At 42.2% G+C, this 19,845-nt stretch overlaps 2 protein-coding genes and 1 pseudogene across 2 annotated transcripts; 1 reads left to right on the forward strand and 2 right to left on the reverse strand.

The window, feature by feature from the left end:
* LOC121544894 overlaps positions 1-11,954 on the reverse strand; it is a 15,321-nt pseudogene extending 3,367 nt beyond the window's left edge.
* A 651-nt stretch (positions 11,955-12,605) lies between these two features.
* LOC121544893 (maleylacetoacetate isomerase) lies at positions 12,606-14,335 on the forward strand. The gene is made up of 9 exons (XM_041855120.2): positions 12,606-12,738; positions 12,817-12,868; positions 12,980-13,047; positions 13,146-13,226; positions 13,370-13,495; positions 13,694-13,769; positions 13,855-13,907; positions 13,992-14,041; positions 14,137-14,335. Exons 1-9 carry the CDS (start codon positions 12,721-12,723, stop codon positions 14,261-14,263), a joined length of 651 nt encoding a protein of 216 aa, XP_041711054.1. The 5' UTR covers positions 12,606-12,720; the 3' UTR covers positions 14,264-14,335.
* Positions 14,336-14,436: 101 nt separating this feature from the next.
* On the reverse strand, positions 14,437-18,569 carry zgc:163014 (uncharacterized protein LOC100038766 homolog). The gene is made up of 13 exons (XM_041855119.2): positions 18,423-18,569; positions 18,102-18,278; positions 17,919-18,024; positions 17,604-17,717; positions 17,341-17,457; positions 17,075-17,246; positions 16,862-16,984; positions 16,539-16,726; positions 16,237-16,433; positions 16,017-16,108; positions 15,871-15,925; positions 15,515-15,612; positions 14,437-15,405 (listed from the first exon to the last, which is right to left on the reverse strand). The coding sequence occupies exons 1-13, from the start codon at positions 18,482-18,484 to the stop codon at positions 15,179-15,181; spliced, it is 1,728 nt and encodes a 575-aa protein (XP_041711053.1). The 5' UTR covers positions 18,485-18,569; the 3' UTR covers positions 14,437-15,178.
* Between the last annotated feature and the right edge of the window lie 1,276 nt (positions 18,570-19,845).

The raw sequence follows: 19,845 nt of genomic DNA on the forward strand, positions 1-19,845 counted from the left end.
AATAAATAACCCGCAGTGAGAACTCTCCCTCACAGCCACACACAAATACCCCTTCACCCACACACAAACACTCAAAAGCTCAGCCAGGGCCACCCAGAGGCACTCCCTCTAAAATGGCTGTTTAAATGCAGCTACACAAATTAGAGAGTATATCATTGCAAATAAGGGGAATCATTCATTCTTCTCCCCATCAACTTCCTTTCGCAAAGACTTGATGCTCTGAGCTACTCTTAAGCGTCGGCCGCAAATGTCACCGCAAATTTGCAGCATGAGTGACTCAACAACCCCTCTCTCCCAGCTCAGCCCCATCTGAAGTTATGGTACAGCAAAGAGGCGAAACAGTGGGTGGCCTTAAGAGGAGTAAGCAGAGGGCCCCTGAGGGCTGGATAGGGTGGGAGGTGCGGGCAGGGTGAGAGGGTGGGTTCCTGCGTTAACGCACAGAGCCTTGGCACGTTCCACCAGTTCAGGCAGCCAGCTGCGGGCCTCGCCCACCAGGATGGCCGTGGAGAGAGCCATGCAGCGCTGTCCTGCTGCCCCGAATGCCGCACCCACCAGCTGGTTCAGAGTGTTCTCCTTATTGGCATCAGGCGTCACCACACCATGGTTCTTTGCTCCCTACAGTAGAGCATAAGGGGGAAATGTTTAGCCTCCTTGACCTGAATACCAGGGAAAGTGATCCAATTCAAGTAAAAGCCCATTACATCATGCCTTCAATGTGGTTGAATGTAGATTCGATCAGAGGTGGTCTCGAAAGTTCCTCTTATAAGAACTTTAGTGAGCAAACAAAAAGTACACTATTGTAAGTGCTTTACATTACGTCAGTGAATTTTATTTGTAGATAATAATTGTGTTAAATAAGATAAGACTAATTTCCACAAAGTGTGTAACTGGGTGTCTGGCTCTGAATGGCTGTTCCAGCTGTACAGCCATGTTGGAGAAGAGGAGCAGAGAGGACAACCTTCAACAACCATTTCTAAGCTAACACCGCCACCCTCTGTTCATTTCTGGAAACAACATATGTATGTCAGACTCACCACGTTGGACTGTACTCTCTTGCCGTTTTCGGATCCCCTCTCATGGACGTACTCTCCAGCTTGGTTGGAGACCACAAAGATGATGACCTTGATGGCTGGATGATCACAGATAAGGTTGACAGCTGGGAAAGACAGGGACTTATTTTAGATAGAGCACTGACAGGCCAGCCATAATCTCTTCATAATCTCTCCACTTTGTAATACAACAACTACATCAAAGCATAGAGACAAATTGAATGATTCACATCACATTAGTAATGCCTCCAGATATATCTCAGAGAACAGTAGGTGATGGGGCATGTAGCTATTCTCTTACCATCGTGCTGGCCAAGGATGATGTTCAGGGTCCCATCTGGCATCCCAGCGTCCTGCAGCATCTTGGCCAGGAGCATGGTGCAGGCTGGCACCCGCTCTGAGGGATTCAGCAGGTAGGTGTTGCCACACACCATGCCCATGGGGAACATCCACAGAGGGATCATGGCGGGGAAGTTGAAGGGGGCGATGCCGGCACACACCCCGGCAGCGGAAGGTGTAGGTGTCCATGTCTTTGGTGATGGAGGGCAGGGTCTCCCCCAGCATCAGGGAGGTAATGCTGCATGTGTGCTCCACCACCTCTGGAGGGAAGTGGGTGTTATTCAGAGACAGAGAGAAGAGCTGGGTCAGTCACAGAATGTGTGTGTGACTATCCCTAATATGGAGACTGTCACAAGTGATAGACCAAAGAGCTCTTTACACTAGTGACCTAGACATTGAAATAATGTACAGATTAATCATTTCCTTGGCTGCACCACAAGTATCCACAGAAGCTTATAGACCATATCTCCAAATGTTGCCCTTTGGAAAGGCTGGTGCACATCAGACTTACGCAATCCTCTGAACACATCCCCTTCTGCATCTGCCAGGGTCTTGCCCTGCTCCAGATTAATGCTCCTGGCAAGCTCTTTCTGTAACAAGACACACACCATGAGCCAACACACACAACAAATCAGTTTCCTCATTTAAAATGAGTAACTCACATTAAAGTCAACCCGAGCAACAGTAAGGGTAAACCAATTGTATAGGGGCATACTGAATATGTGGGGTATAAAAGGTTCAAATGATGGGGCATGCAGGGGTAGTCTTTAAACCCCATAATATGACAGAAAAAAACTATGTGACAAGTTAATGTTGCTGAACGTGCAATGAAGAGTGGTTGATGAGATTTTACCTTCCCTTCTAGCTGTATTGTACCATATGTACTTCAGAACAGGTTCTTGTCCCTGAGGTGTTACAGACTTACAACATTGTCCCTAATAAGCTGCTGATAGCGCAGAAAGATCTGTTGGCGAGACAGAATTGAGGTTTCAGACCAGGGGCGGTAGGAGTTTGAGCAGGAGTCCACAGCAGCCAGCATCTCATCCTGTGTAGCCTTGGGGACACAAGCTATCACCTCATTGGTGGCCTGTGACAGTCAGAGGGAAGAATACATTAGTGGGTGAACTGCAATCTGATTATAAAACAAAAATATTTGATTGGTATGAGCTGTGTGCTTAGCTTGAGCAGATAACTTCAACACATTATGATCTGACAACTGACAAAACCATCATATGGTGCCATTTCATCAAAGAGATGGCCATCTAGAGAATTTTTTTTGAGAGTAATGCTCTCAAGAGTCATTCTAAACCTCTATGATAATCCAACTGAAAGCAAAAGAAGGCCGAACGAGCTGTGTCAGCGAACTGACCTTTGAACATTCATGCAAAAGCATGCTTGAGAATTATAACTGGAGATAGATGTCAAGAAAACAGCACAACAATATGTATACTCAAAAGTCAAGTTTTTTATTTTTCATAATAGTAATGGGCCTTTAACCTTGTCATTGCTGAAAACTTGACAACTTTGTGCAGCAACTAGATAACATAATATGCTGAAAGTCAAAACCCACGTAACTGGTTAACCGGCTAAGCAGACTTTGTAGCTTCACCTTACTGCAAAGTGCAGCGGCAGACCCATCCAAGGTCTTGTTTGTGCATTGTGACATACTATGTTACATTGAATGAAAAAAATAAGATATCTAATACAATTTAGAATACGATATCGGAGCTCTTTTAGACCTAGTTACTTACCAGATTGTGAATATCTAACCATTCTGAAGTATTGGATTCAACAAACTTCCCATCAATAAACAACTTTGTGGTAGGCTGTGGGTAGAAATATAAAACATGTTACATTTCTATCAGAAATACAGTGTGACAATTCATCATCTGTTTGTCATACACAACCACTATAATGAACAGTTTATTATAAAAGTATTATTTATGTTATTAACTCACCACTTTGGAGGAGTAACACATGCTCCCGACCTGAAGAGGTACCTGGTGGTAGGAAGCAAGTGGTTAGCAATTGCTGCAAAGAATAATGCATCCATGAGTTCATGCATTTATTGTGAATAATATCATCATTTCGACTCTCAGCTATATAGCATAAGAAGCAAAGTAGATGCACTAGGCCTACTACGTACTAGGGTGCTGGCTCGAATACCCGAGCTGACAAGGTGAAAAATCTGTCGATGTGCCCTTGAACAAGGCACTTAACCCTAATTTGCTCGAGGGGCACCATACTATTATGGCTGACCCTGTAAAACACAGGTGTCAAATGTCGTAGTAAATATTAAAATGTTATAGCTTGGTCTGACTAAAATCTTGTGCATGACCCATTTTAATGTTAGGAGCTTGTTTTCAATCAATGCTGTTCCTATGCAAGAACAATGGACAGAGCCAATATCTTCTCAAGGACAACTCCCACGCCACAGGCCACAATCTGGTTGCTCCCCACGAGACTTTCCTTTGAGAACATACACACATTCACACACACATCTCCATGCATACGCACACTCATCCTCATGCCTCACGAGTTACGCACACACACACACTGCACTTCCTTCTACTGGTCAGAATGGGGCTTCTACCTGGACAGAGCAGACCCGCCTCCTACGCCTCGGGAACCAATCAAGGGACTAGAAGAAGGACCCCTTCCTTTGTGTTGCATTGTATAAAGTAATGCTGAAAACTCTGTTTTTGATCCCTTTCAACTGTCTCGATAAGAGGCAACTGAATGGGTCCATGCATGTAGCTTGAGCAGTACCAGCTATCTCTGTTGTTTAATAAACTGCCTTTTGCTTAAACATATTCCTCTCCGTCTAGCGTCGTTGGTTCTGTACTTCCTCTCCTGTATGGTTTCACCAACAAAAATGGTAGCAGAGGATGGTTTTAATTCGATCTAAAAGTTGGTGCGAGAGGAAAAGGCAAATCATCGATCTAAAAACAGACGGAAGAGTGACCTGAAAATCCTGGAGAAATCAACTATTCGTCTTGGCTCAGGAAACCTGATCAGAGCGCGCTCTTCTAAAAAAAGGTATGCAGAGCCTGTTAAAACGAAATCTTGCATATTGTATTATAGACCAATACCAAATTATGATCAGTAGTACTGAGCGTGAGTATGAATACTTGTTAAATAATTTTCCATCCTAATGAATTAAGGCATAAATGAGATATCTGGTACTGTGAACACTGAGAACTGTGTATATTATGAGAGTCTTACCAGTGACTGAATACTGATGGTTGTATATTATGAGAGTCTTACCAGTGACTGAATACTGATGGTTGTATATTATGAGAGTCTTACCAGTGACTGAATACTGATGGTTGTATATTATGAGAGTCTTACCAGTGACTGAATACTGATGGTTGTATATTAGGAGAGTCTTACCAGTGACTGAATACTGATGGTTGTATATTAGGAGAGTCTTACCAGTGACTGAATACTGATGGTTGTATATTAGGAGAGTCTTACCAGTGACTGAATACTGATGGTTGTATATTAGGAGAGTCTTACCAGTGACTGAATACTGATGGTTGTATATTAGGAGAGTCTTACCAGTGACTGAATACTGATGGTTGTATATTAGGAGAGTCTTACCAGTGACTGAATACTGATGGTTGTATATTAGGAGAGTCTTACCAGTGACTGAATACTGATGGTTGTATATTAGGAGAGTCTTACCAGTGACTGAATACTGATGGTTGTATATTATGAGAGTCTTACCAGTGGCTGAATACTGATGGTTGTATATTATGAGTCTTACCAGTGACTGAATACTGATGGTTGTATCATGTATTTTAACGTGTAATTTTGCCTGTGTGTTTTGATGTATTATAACGTGTAATGAATGATGGGAAGTTATAGTGAGACTTATGAGACTGAACACCAATCTGTGGAATTGAGTGAATTTGACCTAGGGTTTCAGGAACCGGGGACTGGGGAGACTGATATTGAAGTTGTGCATGATTCTAGAACAAGCGTGAGATAACTAAAGCGTGGTGTGTGCTGTGTGTAGAGATTACTGCATTGGTATATGTGACTGGAATTCTTATTCTTATGATAATAATTGCATTAGAAATTATATAAATTAGCCTCTTTATATGCGAGGGTGTCATACATGAGATAAGTCTGTATTTGATACCGATAATACATCCAAGATAGAGAAAGCAAGATGGCAGGACCAAACATAACCATACCCAAATTCAATGAATACTTAGAACAACGAATGACAGGGAGAGTAATGCCAGGTCCACCAAGGGAGGGAGGTCATATGCCCGCCCTTGATGTACAACAGATAGAAATGACTGATTATGTGAAGAAATTGACGGAATTTTCTGCAGCACTCTCTTCTCAGGCGCAGAAGGCCCAAGAGGGGGAGCTGTCGGGAAGTACGCTGACACTGAAGGTAAACGTGGGAGACGGGGTGAGGGTTAAAGTCCACAAGAGAAAGTGGCTGGAACCCAGGTGGACTGGACCGTACGAAGTGAAGGAGGTTACTTCACACTCAGTCCAGGTCAGAGGTAAATCAGGAGCACCCTGACACCATCTAACACACTGCACTCCAGCCCCCACTCCTTCCAGACCATTGTCTGAAGTAAGAGCTGATTTGAGCAGCGAGAACCAATCCTGACAACACAATGAAGAAACCCTTATGGGAACAACAATCTCACTCAGGGAGAAGGATAACTTTTTCCCCCTGGGAGAGATTGGGAGTGTCTGAATGATGTATGTATGTTTTCTGATAGGAATTGGACTCCTGCTGGGCACTCCTTATGAGGTGTTGTTCTTTTACATTACATTTGAGTCATTTAGCAGACGCTCTTATCCAGAGCGACTTACAGGAACAATTAGGGTTAAGTGCCTTGCTCAAGGGCACATCGGCAGATTTTTCACCTAGTCAGCTCGGGGATTAGAACCAGCGACCTTTCGGTTACTGGCACAATGCTCTAACCACTAAGCTACCTGCCGCCCCGTGTTGTGTGAAGCTATTTAGAATTACTTGTTAAATTGACTTATAATATAGAAGAGGTGGCTAAGGGATTTTTAACAGTACCAACCATGGGGGGGGGGCAAATCCTCACAAGAGGTCCCAGAATTTACTGGGGACGAGAAATGCTTGATGTAATTAAAATGGAATCCAGGGATAGAAGAAATCTCCATTATATAACCAGGTGGAGGGAGAGGTATGGTTTTGAGGGACGTCTGGACGGAGATAAACTCGAATCCATGCTTAAACAGATACATAAGGTGTGTAAAGGAGAAATAAGCAGTGAGAGAGAGAGAGAGAGAGTTGAGGGGGCCAGTACCCACTGACAGCCTTACCTAATCTATTGGCGGGGAATGAAAGGGGCCCAAGCAACCTTAGATGTATACAGTAATAATAATAATATGCCATTTAGCAGACAGGCCATGAACACAGAGGATGTGGCCAGAGCGGTAGAAAGAATGACCCACCCCAAAACAGGAATAGTAAGGTTTGGGCTGCCGTTAGAGGGCAGTGGGTTTCAGGGGATGCCCATAGGACACTTTTGCCATGGGCCGATTACGGAGAGTATGTTGGGAAAATAACTGAATTGTGTAATAGCCTCAGAGAGACATGCAATCCATCAGACAGGAGAGAGGAGAGAGAAGTCCATCCCCCAGCTTTGAGTGTGAGAAAGAGGAAGATAAGGCGTGACTAGTCCTTGAGGGAGAAATAGTAGACTCTAGTGGGGGAAGACTAAGGAACCCTTTGATCCAAATTGTGAGGTGTTTGAATTGGCTACTATTGACTTAGCACTTCAACAGGAACAGAGAAACCTAATTTGGCATTGACAGTAATGGGTATGAAAATTAATTGGATGATGGGGTTTTGTGTTGAATTAGAGACAGTGAGACTATTAGTCAATACCTAGGAGAGAAGAGAGGTTACGGTAGCAAAGACAGACAAGAAGGAAATAGTAATAGTGGAGACAGGAGTGAGTGGAAGTGTTACAATTGTGACAAAACGGGACATTTTGCTAGAGAATGTGAGGAACCGTGTAGTTACTGCAAGGAAAGGGCACCAGTTAAGAAACTGTAGGCAGAAGGGGAAGAGAGAAATCAGGAGTCCTCATGACCTGGCTGTTTGGTTGTTGTTTTTTAATTGGGGTTTTCAAATAGAAAACAACACACCTAGTATGATGTTAATAAAGTCTTGTTGTTTCAATTTTTGGAGGGTTTTCAGCAGGTCAAGGGTTATAGGTCTTAAAGGTGCACACAGTGAATTTTATGGATTTTTAGGTTTTGGCTGAGTTTGGGGTATATATGATTTCTTATGAGAATGAATGTCATGAGGACTTAATGAACACTTGGGATAACTAACATTTATGAAATATTTAGAATAATGGTAATTGTTTAGTATACTATGGGATTAAACAGTTCGTTAAATGATTTCAATGGCCTCTGAACTCTGTTTTAACATTCTGGTGTTAATTAATCATTCACACTAGTACATTCTAAAGGCATGAGAGGAAGACTTTAAGATAGTTTATTTTACTAAGTTGAGGGTAATTTATAGTACTGTGAAAATTGTGAAGAAGATTATAATTTGGTAATAATATATTTGATTTGAACCATAAATAACAGAAGAGAGAGTGGAGGAATGGCAATTGGATAATGAAATACCAATATTAACTAAAGTGATTGTTTAAGTAGGTGGTAATATTGACACATGGCCAAATCATGTGTCAAAGAGGGGGATGGTTGGATTAAATATTAAATATATACGAAGGAGAGGACAAAATACTTTTTAAAAAAAACATGTATGATAGTTTATTAACCACACCTGTATGTCAGAAGTTTTGTGCCCCACAGGTGAACTAAAGGAGAAGGTGACCCACTCTATCTAACCAGGAGACTGAATCAGGCCTGGCGGGAAGGGCCCTACCAAGTACTGCCTTTGCCAGCAGAATAGCTGAGAGATCCATCTGGGTGCATGTCACACACTGTACAAAACCAGCTACACCTGACGAACAAACACAGAGTTAGGAGAAAGATCCGATCACCACTATGGTCCGGGGGTTGCCTCCTTAACGAAGATTCCCTTACCCTGTCTGATCATCCCTGTGTGAGTTCGATAGAAGGTAAAGCAATGGGTTGGCCTCTGGGACCATCACCACGCTGGCGAACGAACTGGTTGAGAACTCTGGTATTGATAGCTCCATAAACGGGTGGTTTGATAACGTATTTGGTAAATGGAAAACTATTGTTGTGACTATTCTGGGTGAAGTTATGGCCTCTATGGGTATACTTGTTCTTTGTGGATGTTGCCTTATTTCCTGGCTGAGTGACTGGTTTGGTGAGTACTCTTCTATGGTGGTTACTGGATTTCTGACCCTAGTAATTGTGTTTTTGCTGTTAATGTGTTGTGCTGCTTGCATCGTCCCTTGTCTCAGGAGGTCAGTGGTAGGAGTGGTGCAGGCGTCAGGTATGATGCTGTTGTTACCGGCCCAGGATGATGCAGGTGACTCTGCTACTGACTCTGAGACCAAGCTGGATGATCCATGTTTTGCCTAGTAAAATACATACACGCATTTATTTTCAGTTCTTGCTCATTTATTACCTTATGTTTTTACTAACCACTGTGATTGTTTATTCTTCCTGATAGAAGGTAAAGGATTCCTGGGTGGCTGGTAGCCAACTCAGTACATGTTAGGTGTAGGGGAGGAATAGAGGGTTAAAATTATTATTTTTATTTTCTATTAACATTAAATGTTGTGATTTAATTTCCATATCTTGTTATTCTTAAGGGTGATTATACTCTGTTTAGAGTGACACCATAAAATTGTTGGGTTTTATTTTTTGGATCTGTATGTGATGAATAGCTTGGAAGGAATGCATTAATGAGGAGCACTGTACTGATATGGATTGTTTCACATAACAGGCAGATAAGAACACTCTCTCTTTGTTGTCTGTGAAACTGTCCTTGAACATGGGTACATGGAGTACAGTTTTTGGGGGGCTCGTCCTTTTGGGTGCTGACTGTTGTACTATTAATAAAAACGTCGATAGAATTAACTGCATACATTAATGTTAAAAATTAGGCAATTGGACACAACAAGGTTTTGAGGCGGTGCATGGCCAGTTGGCTGCAACCTCTCTCATGGCTTTCCAAAATCGTATTGCTGTCGACATGCTCCTGGCTGAAAAAGGAGGAGTATGTGCTATGTTTGGTGAACAATGTTGTACCTTTATTCCCAACAATACAGCCACAGATGGCAGTTTGATAATTGCCCTGGAAGGGTTACGAACTCTTAATGGCAAAATGAAGAGCCACTCAGGGGTGGATACTTCAATGTGGGACTCTTGGATGGATGCGTTTGGTAAATATAAAACGCTTGTTTCTTCTATACTTGTATCCATCTCAATTTTGCTGCAATTCTAGTGCTTTGTGGATGCTGTTGCATTCCATGCATACGGGACGCTGACAACCAGGATTATAACCACCGCTATTGATCCGCATCCTGCAGATAACGGTCAGATGTTTCCTTTGCTTGCTATTGACGATGCTGACCAAGGATATCTGGATGATGAATAGCATTTAAGCTTTTTGTCACGTCTCTTGTGAGACGTGAAGAGGGGGGAATATAAAACTTTATCTTCTGATAAAGTTTTCCCTATTTTGCCAATTGCAGCATTTAAGCTTTTTTGTCACGTCTCTTGTGAGACGTGAAGAGGGGGAATGTAAAACTTTATCTTCTGATAAAGTTTTCCCTATTTTGCCAATTACACTGTTAGCTTGTGTCACGTCTCAAGTTTTCCTTCTTTACTGTTACTTGGTCACGTCTCTGGGGAGACGTGAAGAGGGGGGATTTGTCGTAGTAAATATTAAAATGTTATAGCTTGGTCTGACTAAAATCTTGTGCATGACCCATTTTAATGTTAGGAGCTTGTTTTCAATCAATGCTGTTCCTATGCAAGAACAATGGACAGAGCCAATATCTTCTCAAGGACAACTCCCACGCCACAGGCCACAATCTGGTTGCTCCCCACGAGACTTTCCTTTGAGAACATACACACATTCACACACATCTCCATGCATACGCACACTCATCCTCATGCCTCACGAGTTACGCACACACACACACTGCACTTCCTTCTACTGGTCAGAATGGGGCTTCTACTCTGGACAGAGCAGACCCGCCTCCTACGCCTCGGGAACCAATCAAGGGACTAGAAGAAGGACCCCTTCCTTTGTGTTGCATTGTATAAAGTAATGCTGAAAACTCTGTTTTTGATCCCTTTCAACTGTCTCGATAAGAGGCAACTGAATGGGTCCATGCATGTAGCTTGAGCAGTACCAGCTATCTCTGTTGTTTAATAAACTGCCTTTTGCTTAAACATATTCCTCTCCGTCTAGCGTCGTTGGTTCTGTACTTCCTCTCCTGTATGGTTTCACCAACACAAACTCATTCCATGGAGGGCCAAGTGTCTGCTGGTTTTCACTCTTCCCTTGTACTTTATTGATGAATTATGGTTACTAATTAGTAAGGAACACCCAAACCTGGTAGTCTAGGGCTTAATTGAAAGAAAACACCAAAAACCTGCAGACACTAGGCCCTCCATGGAATGAGTTTGACACATCTACTGTAAAACAACATTTCACTGCACTATCTGGTGTATGTGACAAAAGCAAATATTATTATTTTTACTTCCAGGCCTCTTGTTAAAACGGAATTAATGTACAGCTATGGCAATCCGGAATGTCATAGAAGTGCAACAGGGACATACACGTGAATGTAGGGGTCAATTTCACAGTGACTTTTGGAGGGATTACTAAAAGCTAAAAATGTATCAATTAAACAATTTAGCTGGACAGCACACATGGGAGTACTATAACTGCAAACCTTGACATGCAGCAGATATGATAAGCGCTTAAAAAAAAAAAAAAAAAAACATTGCAGGAGAGGTTGATTTGGGACCGATTTCTAAGAAGGAATGGTTCCTAAAAGTGACCTACAGAATAGTCAATAACCAGACAACCGCCAAGCCACATGAGAGCTAACATTTTGTAAACATTGTGAAACCTATCAAAAGCATTTAGTCGTCATTCATTCGTGGGTAAAGCATTATAACATGATTTCTTACCCTTTTCTTCGACAGTGATCTCATTACAGGCGATGCCATGATGAAACCGTGTTTATTGCTTGATTAATCCCCAAATGATGTCTCTTGCCAGCAGTGTCAGTGGAAACACCCTTCAAATGTACTCCCTCGCCTACATCGATTGAAAAGAGGGAGGGGTCTGGAAATAGCTGATCACTTATTGGCGTAGAACAACACCTCCCACAAAAATATTAACCTTATTGGCTGAAACTAAAACTGTATTAGCCAATCTCTACGTAAAATTATAGACGAACCACCTTCATTACAAAAAATGCGCCCAATGCAAGTATTTTATTGGATAAAGCGCAGAAACCGTCTTTGACAACTCGACTGGTTTAGTTATGGTCCGTCACAGACAATAACTGAATATGGTCCATAGAGAATGATAGAAGCCTCTAGTGGCCAAAAGGCTATATTAGAATGGGCAACGCCATTCAGGGATTCCACCATTTTAATGTGGTGAAATGGGTGGGACTTCCACCTTCATTGGCTGATCCCTCCTGGTGACCCTGTTGGAGTCTTGTCCAACCGGGTCATCAGGAGGGTTCAGTCTATCATGAATGATAAAATTGACTACTTCAAACTCGAGATAGCCTCAAAGGCGCTACGCATACTGTCGCAGACGCTATAATTGCACAGATACAAAGATGAGTCCTCTATCTATCTCTATGAGGTGGTCACAGAGTTAATCGCCAATGTTTATACTATGAAGGAAAAGTACCTACAAATGTACAATTAGTTGGCGCAAATTTTATGAAACACGGCGGAATTTATATAATCTGCATGATATAGGAAACGATTTCCATCTTGCAGTATTGCTCAAAACCGCATAACAAGCCGTGATCGCAGATTCAACGTATTCTGTGACATGTGATGCGAAATCAGCTGTTAAATGCACAACAAAGTAATATTTGCCTACTGTCTCTTGCCTGCCTGCCTACCTACTCCTTATAACCTGCAATGCGTCTCTCACTCTTGCCTCACAAAAGGTATTGTACCAATTCTTGCTTACAACATTTCAGTACTAGACACGCGTGACACTGAAACGTGGAATTCATTGAAAGTGCTTAGTCATAGACCAAAACCAGGGAGGAGGGTATTTGGGAGCACATTCTATTGGCTGCCAGGAACTAAGCTTTTTTGTTATCATTCAGGAGTAACATAATTTGCAGTAGTTAAACGCCTGATCTGTCTGAATACTATGGCAAATCAAACCAAGGTAAATCAATGAGAAACGTTAAGTAAGATATGAGAATATTACTTATCACGTGCACTGATGTACTTTTCTACCCTTTAGCCCATTCTTCATGGATATTTCAGGAGTTCATGCTCTTGGAGGGTTCGAATCGGTAAGTACCTTTTGACTATGTATATGCCACATCTCTGCCTACTTTACAACATAATTCAATTGTCAAATATTTTTGACACTGGAAATAAATAACCTACGTTGCTTCTTCCAGCTTTTGCTCTTAAAGGTATTGAATTTGACCAAGTCCCAGTCAATCTAATCAAAGATGGGGGTCAGCAGGTAACTTCCTCACGCCTCATGCTTTTGCTTTTAAGGTAGAGGTATTGAACCTCAATAATGGTGTAACAGATATAATGTTCTCATACTGTACACATCAGCTTACAGACCAATACAAGGGGTTAAACCCTATGCAACAAGTGCCTGCTGTCCAAATTGATGGCATCACCCTGTCACAGTCGGTGAGTCCAATGATGTTATTGGTTTGTCAATGTTCCAACAGTTATGTACTTCTGAGATACTGATAAAAGTTAAGATAACTTCTTAAATCTAGCTCCAAATTCCCCAAATGCAACATTGACAAGACTCATCCATTCACCCTCAGCTGGCAGTGATCCAGTACATTGAGGAGACCAGAACAGGACCCAGGCTTCTCCCTGCAGACCCAAAGAAACGTGCCCAGGCACGCATGATCTCTGACCTCATCGCCTCTGGGATCCAGCCTGTGCAGGTGAGTGAATTACAGCACAAAGAAAGTGGGTAAACGAGAGAAAAGTATACAACCAATTGAGGGCATACCAGTCCACTGCAGATCTGACCCAATTTGTAAAACAAACTTTGTTTACTGTATGGACGTCATGTGGTTGAATTGCCATTGCAACAATGATGACTATAGAGGTACACCGTCGTCTGATCATTTGTATTTCAGAATTTGTACGTGCTACAGAAGATAGGAGCCGAGAAGGTGCAGTGGGCACAGCATTTCATCCAAAGAGGTTTTGAAGGTGGGTAAAATAGCCTTACATACAAAACCAGTATCATTCTAGACAACCATTACAGGCCTGACTCATGCCCCTATGTGTCTCTCAGCCCTGGAGCCCATTCTGAAAGAGACAGCTGGCAAGTACTGTGTAGGGGACGAGGTGAGGGGACACTCATCACATCAAAACACAGTAGACATCTCTTCAAATTTAGGAATTCTTGAACTAACCATGTTTACCTTTTAGATTTCCATGGCAGACATCTGTCTCGTCCCTCAAGTCTATAATGCTGAACGGTAAGGCACCCACAGTCATTCAGAACTACACCACAGTATGAGACCGATTCATCACTTAACATACAACCCACGAGACTTTTACATTTGCCCAACAGGTTCAAAGTGGATGTTGATCAGTTCCCAACTATCAAAAGGCTAAACCAGACCTTACTGAAGGTAGATGCTTTCAAAGGGAGTCATCCGTCCTGCCAACCAGACACACCTGCTGAAATATGTACTTGAGAACCCCTGATGTCTAAGGGAGCCAGTAGTGCCACAATCATTGAATACTTCAATAAAATGCTTTGATATGTCTTTGGTTTCAATCTCATTAAATAAGACAATTTATTACTTGTATGATGAGAAGTTGAGTTGTTTTAATATATTCATTTTTACCCTCTACGATACAGTACATTCACCCCCATCTACACAAAATATGCCAATGATGACCAAAGTGGATATGTGAAAAGAAAAACAATACAAAATGTAAAAACATGAACAGTGATATTTAAATCAATAAGAAACCATTTACTGTACAAATACCCAAGTGCCAAATAGTAGCCCACTGTTGATCCTTCATGTTACTGTATAAGTTTAGGGAAAGTGAAAATGGCTGTCTGCACTTTGTTAAAAAATCGATTTCGTAAAAAAGCTGAAGTTCAGCTTACATAAATTCAAATAAAACAGAAAATTGATTTCAGCTCTACCATATGTGATAACGCACACATTGATGAGAATATCTAAAAAACAGAAAAGAGATATTGCTTGTCAGATCTGATGTCTATACCATCTTCTCAATGGGAAAAATGGGTCACGACCCGTAATGTGAAACACCACAATGGGGAAAAAAGGCATCACTTGCACCATAACTGACAATCAACATCCCCCTCAGGAAAATAGCTAATCAGGCAAGACTACAGCACAGAGCAAACAAAATGGCCACAATAAAACTAACTGAAGACTTGATGAAATCCAAGCCTAATGTAACAGAGCCATTACACAGAACAGCAAATACAAAGGACTCAAAAGTCACGAGTTCTGCCCCTGGCACATTCACTCATTATTTAGCATGCGTAAACCAGATACAGGGATAAAAAGTCAATTGATTTTCCTTATTTCCCAATAAGGCCGTTATAGTCTCCCCCTAAGATCCAGTCTCTAATCTACAGGGATCTCCACTGTGCACTTCATTGTGTTATTGTAGAAGGTCCCAGCGCAGTCTGAGCCCCCAAACACCAAGAGGGTGCAGTGGATGTTGGTATACTCCCCCTGCTTCTGTTTATCAGGGTCTGTGAGGCCAGAACCTCCCAGATTGATCACGCTGTGTCCGGCACGAGGCTTGGCGCAGAGCAGAGGGGACACCACTGAACTCCACATGCTGGTGTCTGAAAATTATCAAGACAGAGGCATTTCTATTCAGAGCAATTGAAAGATACTGGATTATTATTTTAACTTTCTTAAAAACATGACAGGCCTTGGTGAGTGTGTACTCACCCATGTTGAAGATATGAATGTCCTGTAGGGCTCCAATAGCACTGCAGCCTCCACTGACCAGCATCCTGTTGTCTGATACTGGCAGTGCTGCGTGATATCTGACCACACAGGTGAGATAGGGCAACGTTATCACAGTAAAAAGGCATTTCTACACCAATATACATCATTGTCAATAAATATCAGATTCAACAAATGGCATAGAATTAAATGGTAGCAATATTGGTCTGTGTGGCAATAGAGACATTATTTTTCATCATAGCAAATACATGTTGATGTCCTAGATATCTGAAAGATGAAAAATGTCAGATGGGCATTGCGTTCACATTTTACAAGGTTGAATAAGTATATGTTCTCACCCTCGAGGCTGCGGTGGCATGTTCTCATATTTCACAGCTGTGTACTCCATGAAGCCTTTTGCCAAAATGAAGAAAATTACATTTGAAGATAGTGGCAACTAGCTTTGTATAGAGAGTAATCCACATCACCACTGTCAGTGCCTTACCGAGATCCAAAATGTGGAGGTCGTTTAGGTAGGTTGCAGTCTTCCTGCCACCAAAAATGAGCAACTGGTTGGACAAAAGCGTGGTTGAGTGCCTGTAATGTAAACACAAAATGTGTTTCTTAAATAAGCACTGTCGTCCTGTAATGGTTAGATACAGTAAGTGAAGTATTGTAATAGCCCAATGCCTTGTCTACAGAAATATAAATCAAGGAACACTGACCCAAACCTAGGTTGAGGTCGGTCCCCCTCGACAATGGGTTGGTACCAGAGCTCAAACTCTGGGTTAAAAATGTACAGAGCATTACTGCAGGCCTTGCCTCCAGGACAGCGGCTTGGGTGAACCCCCCCAAAAACAAAGAGCTCTTTCTTATAGATGGTTGCAGAGTGATTCGCCAACATGGGGACATCGCCTCTTGCCTAGAGAAAGAATTTCCACAAGAGAGAAAATCTAACTTTTAGTTTTAAGGTCCTTGAGGTCAATTCAACTACAAATTGACAAGGGGCACTGGACAGGACACTCACTGTGACAAGCTTCCACTTCCAGGTTAGAGTGTTGAGGATATAAAGGTCACTGTAGCGCTGGCCCTCCCTCAGGCCACCGTACACGTAGACGACCTTGGAATCAGGGTCATAGGTTGCAGAGTGGCCATGGGCACACGGTGGGACAGGTCCAGAGGTGGAGGAGTTAATTGGGAACCAAAAATCGTTGTCTGAGAAGATAAAGGTGACAATCAATTTGATCAAACAAATGTGTGCTGGGCATTTCAAGATGGCAGGAAACAAATTTTTACATTTTGGCCCCAAATTGTTTTGTACAAGTTATTAAAATGGGCAACTCTTCTCACCTATCTCCAGTTTCCATAGGGAGTCCTCGCAGTGAGTCTGGTCAGAAGCTTCTCCTCCAATGACAATGGCCGTCTCAGGATCACTCAGACACATAGTGTGGCTCCAGCGCTTTGATGGGCAAACTGAAAAAAATAAATATCCTTAATGTTTTTCATTCAACAGATGATCTGGTATTTGAAATAAACAAATAATTTCATGGAGAATTCTGTGACCTGCTCTGCAGTTTGTCTTCATCTTTCCAGTCTTCTCAACACTGTTCCCTCTAGATAGCTTCCTTTTCTTGGGGCTAGATGCTTGACCAGTGTCCTCCTGAGGAGGAATAATTTCAGGGCTCCATGCGATGCGACCCCTCTTATCAATCACCGTCTGTCTGGGGGTCTTATCCTTCAAATGCCATGAAGATTAAAAAGACAGGTTCAATTTCTCTCTCCACACCACACCCTACTTGGAAAGTTTCTTATTCAAGCACGAGCCCTACCGTAGGCCAAATACAGGGTTTCTCAGATAAAGTGGAGTCATCAATTTCGGTCTTGTTAGCTTTGAGTTCGGCATAGCAAATGCTGTCTCCTAGATGTGAGGAGTTGGGGGTTGTAATCTGCAAAGAGTGATACGTTTGAGTTCTGTTTCACTGAACTACATTTTTAATGACAGTGTAGACCAGATAAATGCCTCATAAAATCGAGAGAGTAGTGACAGGTTTACTAAATCCATATCAAACTAGTGGATACCCCTGCAATTTACCCTCTGACTCCCAGAGGTGTTGAGCAGAGTATGGGAGAAATTGCTGTTGTGCTCGACTGGGCTGGAATGTTCTCTTGGCACACGTGGAGTATTGCTGATGAAACTGGCTTCATTCTTTTTGAGGAAAGAGTAGAATAACATCATTTATGACACTGGTACATTATGTAGGCTATTTGTATCATTTCAGATTCCTTTGCCAAGAGGAATGTAGTATCTGGTCAGTATTTAATTTATAATGTGAGATGTCACAACTAAGTGACACCTGTCACAATAACGATATTGAAAATGTACAGAATGACACGCTGGAAACCATACCTCTCCACAAACAGTGAGCAAAATCTTCCCATATACTCCTCTCCTCCCTTTCTCTGTTGCCTCTTGGACAAGGTCAGCATTCCAATCTCCCTCCCAAGTCAAGCACCTTCAAAACAGGCGATATAGACCTTATGTGCATTTTTGCACATGTTATTAATTAGAATGAATGTAGGCCTAATGTACCTTGTTTGGGCTGACAATGTACCAATCCTCTGCGGCTTCACCTCCTGGCTAACCAGAACATCAACTGAGATGGTTGTCTCGCTTGATAAGAACCGCCATTCCCCAAGACTGAATACCACGAGTTGTTTGGGCAGTGGCAATGGAACATGGACTTGGTGGCACTGGCGATTGGACTTGCTGCAATAGATACGGACAAACATTTCTGCTGTGAACTGCTAGGATGAAGATCGGACATGTCTGTAACGAATAACGATGGCTCAAAGTGGGTGTTGCTGCGTGCCCACTTTCAAAAATGGCAACAACGAAATACCTGATAACTACCTGATAAATTGACGGGGTGTATCGTGTAACGACCAAAGGACGAAAAAGTTCAGCCGTCCCATGTTGATTTCCTCTGAAGTGAATAAACAAAACTGCAGATTTGAATTAACGAAGATGGTCCCAATTTCACCAGGACAAATCGCTCGCCAGTGCAGGTGAAAGGGGCGTGCCGTTTATAAACTCTGCGCACCGGCTCTAGTGGGTTGCCTTGTGCACAAATCTAGGGTCAGTTTAGTCTCAACCCAGTCCAAATCTTCAACATTATGCGGGCCGACTTTACCCTGGGGTCGCGTGACCTCGTTCTACCCTCATCTGATTACTTTTGGGAATAGCTCAAAATAAAACTGTTGATGGATGTTTCATCAGCTCTGTAATACTTACATCAACTCCCTTATGATTGTTCTTAATGGAGAGTCATGGGACAAACTCCCATAATAGCATAAGCCTTCATCTGTATGTGTGAGATAGGTCAGCTCTAACGATCAAATCCTATTGCATTTATGTCATGGTCTCAATCTTCAGAATAAGTTAAACAATTCAGGTTATCCAAGTGATTCAGTCATTTCAGCAGTTGCAGGATATCAAATCAAAATCAAATCCAATTGTATTTGTCACATGCGCCGAATACAACAGATGTAAGGCCGAATACAACAGGTGTAGTAGACCTTACCATGAAATGCTTCCTTACAAACCCTTAACCAACAATACAAAACATTTAAAAAAGTTAGAAAATATTTTATTAAAAAAGTAAGAAACTAAAGTAAGAAAAAAAGTAACACAATAAAATAACAATAACGAGGCTATACAGTGGGTGGAAAAAAGTATTTAGTCAGCCACCAATTGTGCAAGTTCTCCCACTTAAAAAGATGAGAGAGGCCTGTAATTTTCATCATAGGTACACGTCAACTATGACAGACAAATTGAGAATTTTTTTCTCCAGAAAATTACAGGCCTCTCTCATCTTTTTAAGTGGGAGAACTTGCACAATTGGTGGCTGACTAAATACTTTTTTCCCCCACTGTATACACGGGGTACCGATACAGAGTCAATGTGTGGGGGTACAGGTTAGTGGAGTTAATTGAGGTACAATGTACATGTAGGTATGGGTAAAGTGACTAAGCATAGATAAAACAGGGAGTAGCAGCAGCGTAAAAAAGGGGGTCAATGCAAATAGTCTGGGTAGCCATTTGATTAACTGTTTAGCAGTCTTATGGCTTGGGGGTAGAAGCTGTTAAGGAGCCTTTTGGACCTAGATGCTCCGGTACCGCTTGCCGTGCGGTAGCAAAGAAAGTCTATGACTAGGGTGGCTGGAGTCTTTGACAATTTTTAGGGCCTTCCTCAGGCAACGCTTAGTATAGAGGTCCTGGGTGGCAGGAAGCTTGGCCCCGGTGATGTACTGGGCCATACGCACTACCATCTGTAG

The sequence above is a fragment of the Coregonus clupeaformis genome, chromosome 29, assembly GCF_020615455.1.
Source record: "Coregonus clupeaformis isolate EN_2021a chromosome 29, ASM2061545v1, whole genome shotgun sequence".
NCBI classification, from domain to species: Eukaryota; Metazoa; Chordata; class Actinopteri; order Salmoniformes; family Salmonidae; genus Coregonus; species Coregonus clupeaformis.

What these genes read in the sequence shown, in the direction of transcription:
- zgc:163014 (XM_041855119.2), bottom strand. Translation starts at nt 18,484, where the DNA reads ATGGGACGGCTGAACTTTTTCGTCCTTTGGTCGTTACACGATACACCC. An exon ending in TGCTCACTGTTTGTGGAGAG is followed by an intron (nt 17,718 to 17,918) that starts GTATGGTTTCCA and finishes TTCCTCAAAAAG; the next exon opens with AATGAAGCCAGTTTCATCAG. An exon ending in GAAGACAAACTGCAGAGCAG is followed by an intron (nt 16,985 to 17,074) that starts GTCACAGAATTC and finishes TATTTTTTTCAG; the next exon opens with TTTGCCCATCAAAGCGCTGG.
- LOC121544893 (XM_041855120.2), top strand. An exon ending in CTCTTGGAGGGTTCGAATCG is followed by an intron (nt 12,869 to 12,979) that starts GTAAGTACCTTT and finishes TGCTTCTTCCAG; the next exon opens with CTTTTGCTCTTAAAGGTATT. An exon ending in AGTACTGTGTAGGGGACGAG is followed by an intron (nt 13,908 to 13,991) that starts GTGAGGGGACAC and finishes TTTACCTTTTAG; the next exon opens with ATTTCCATGGCAGACATCTG.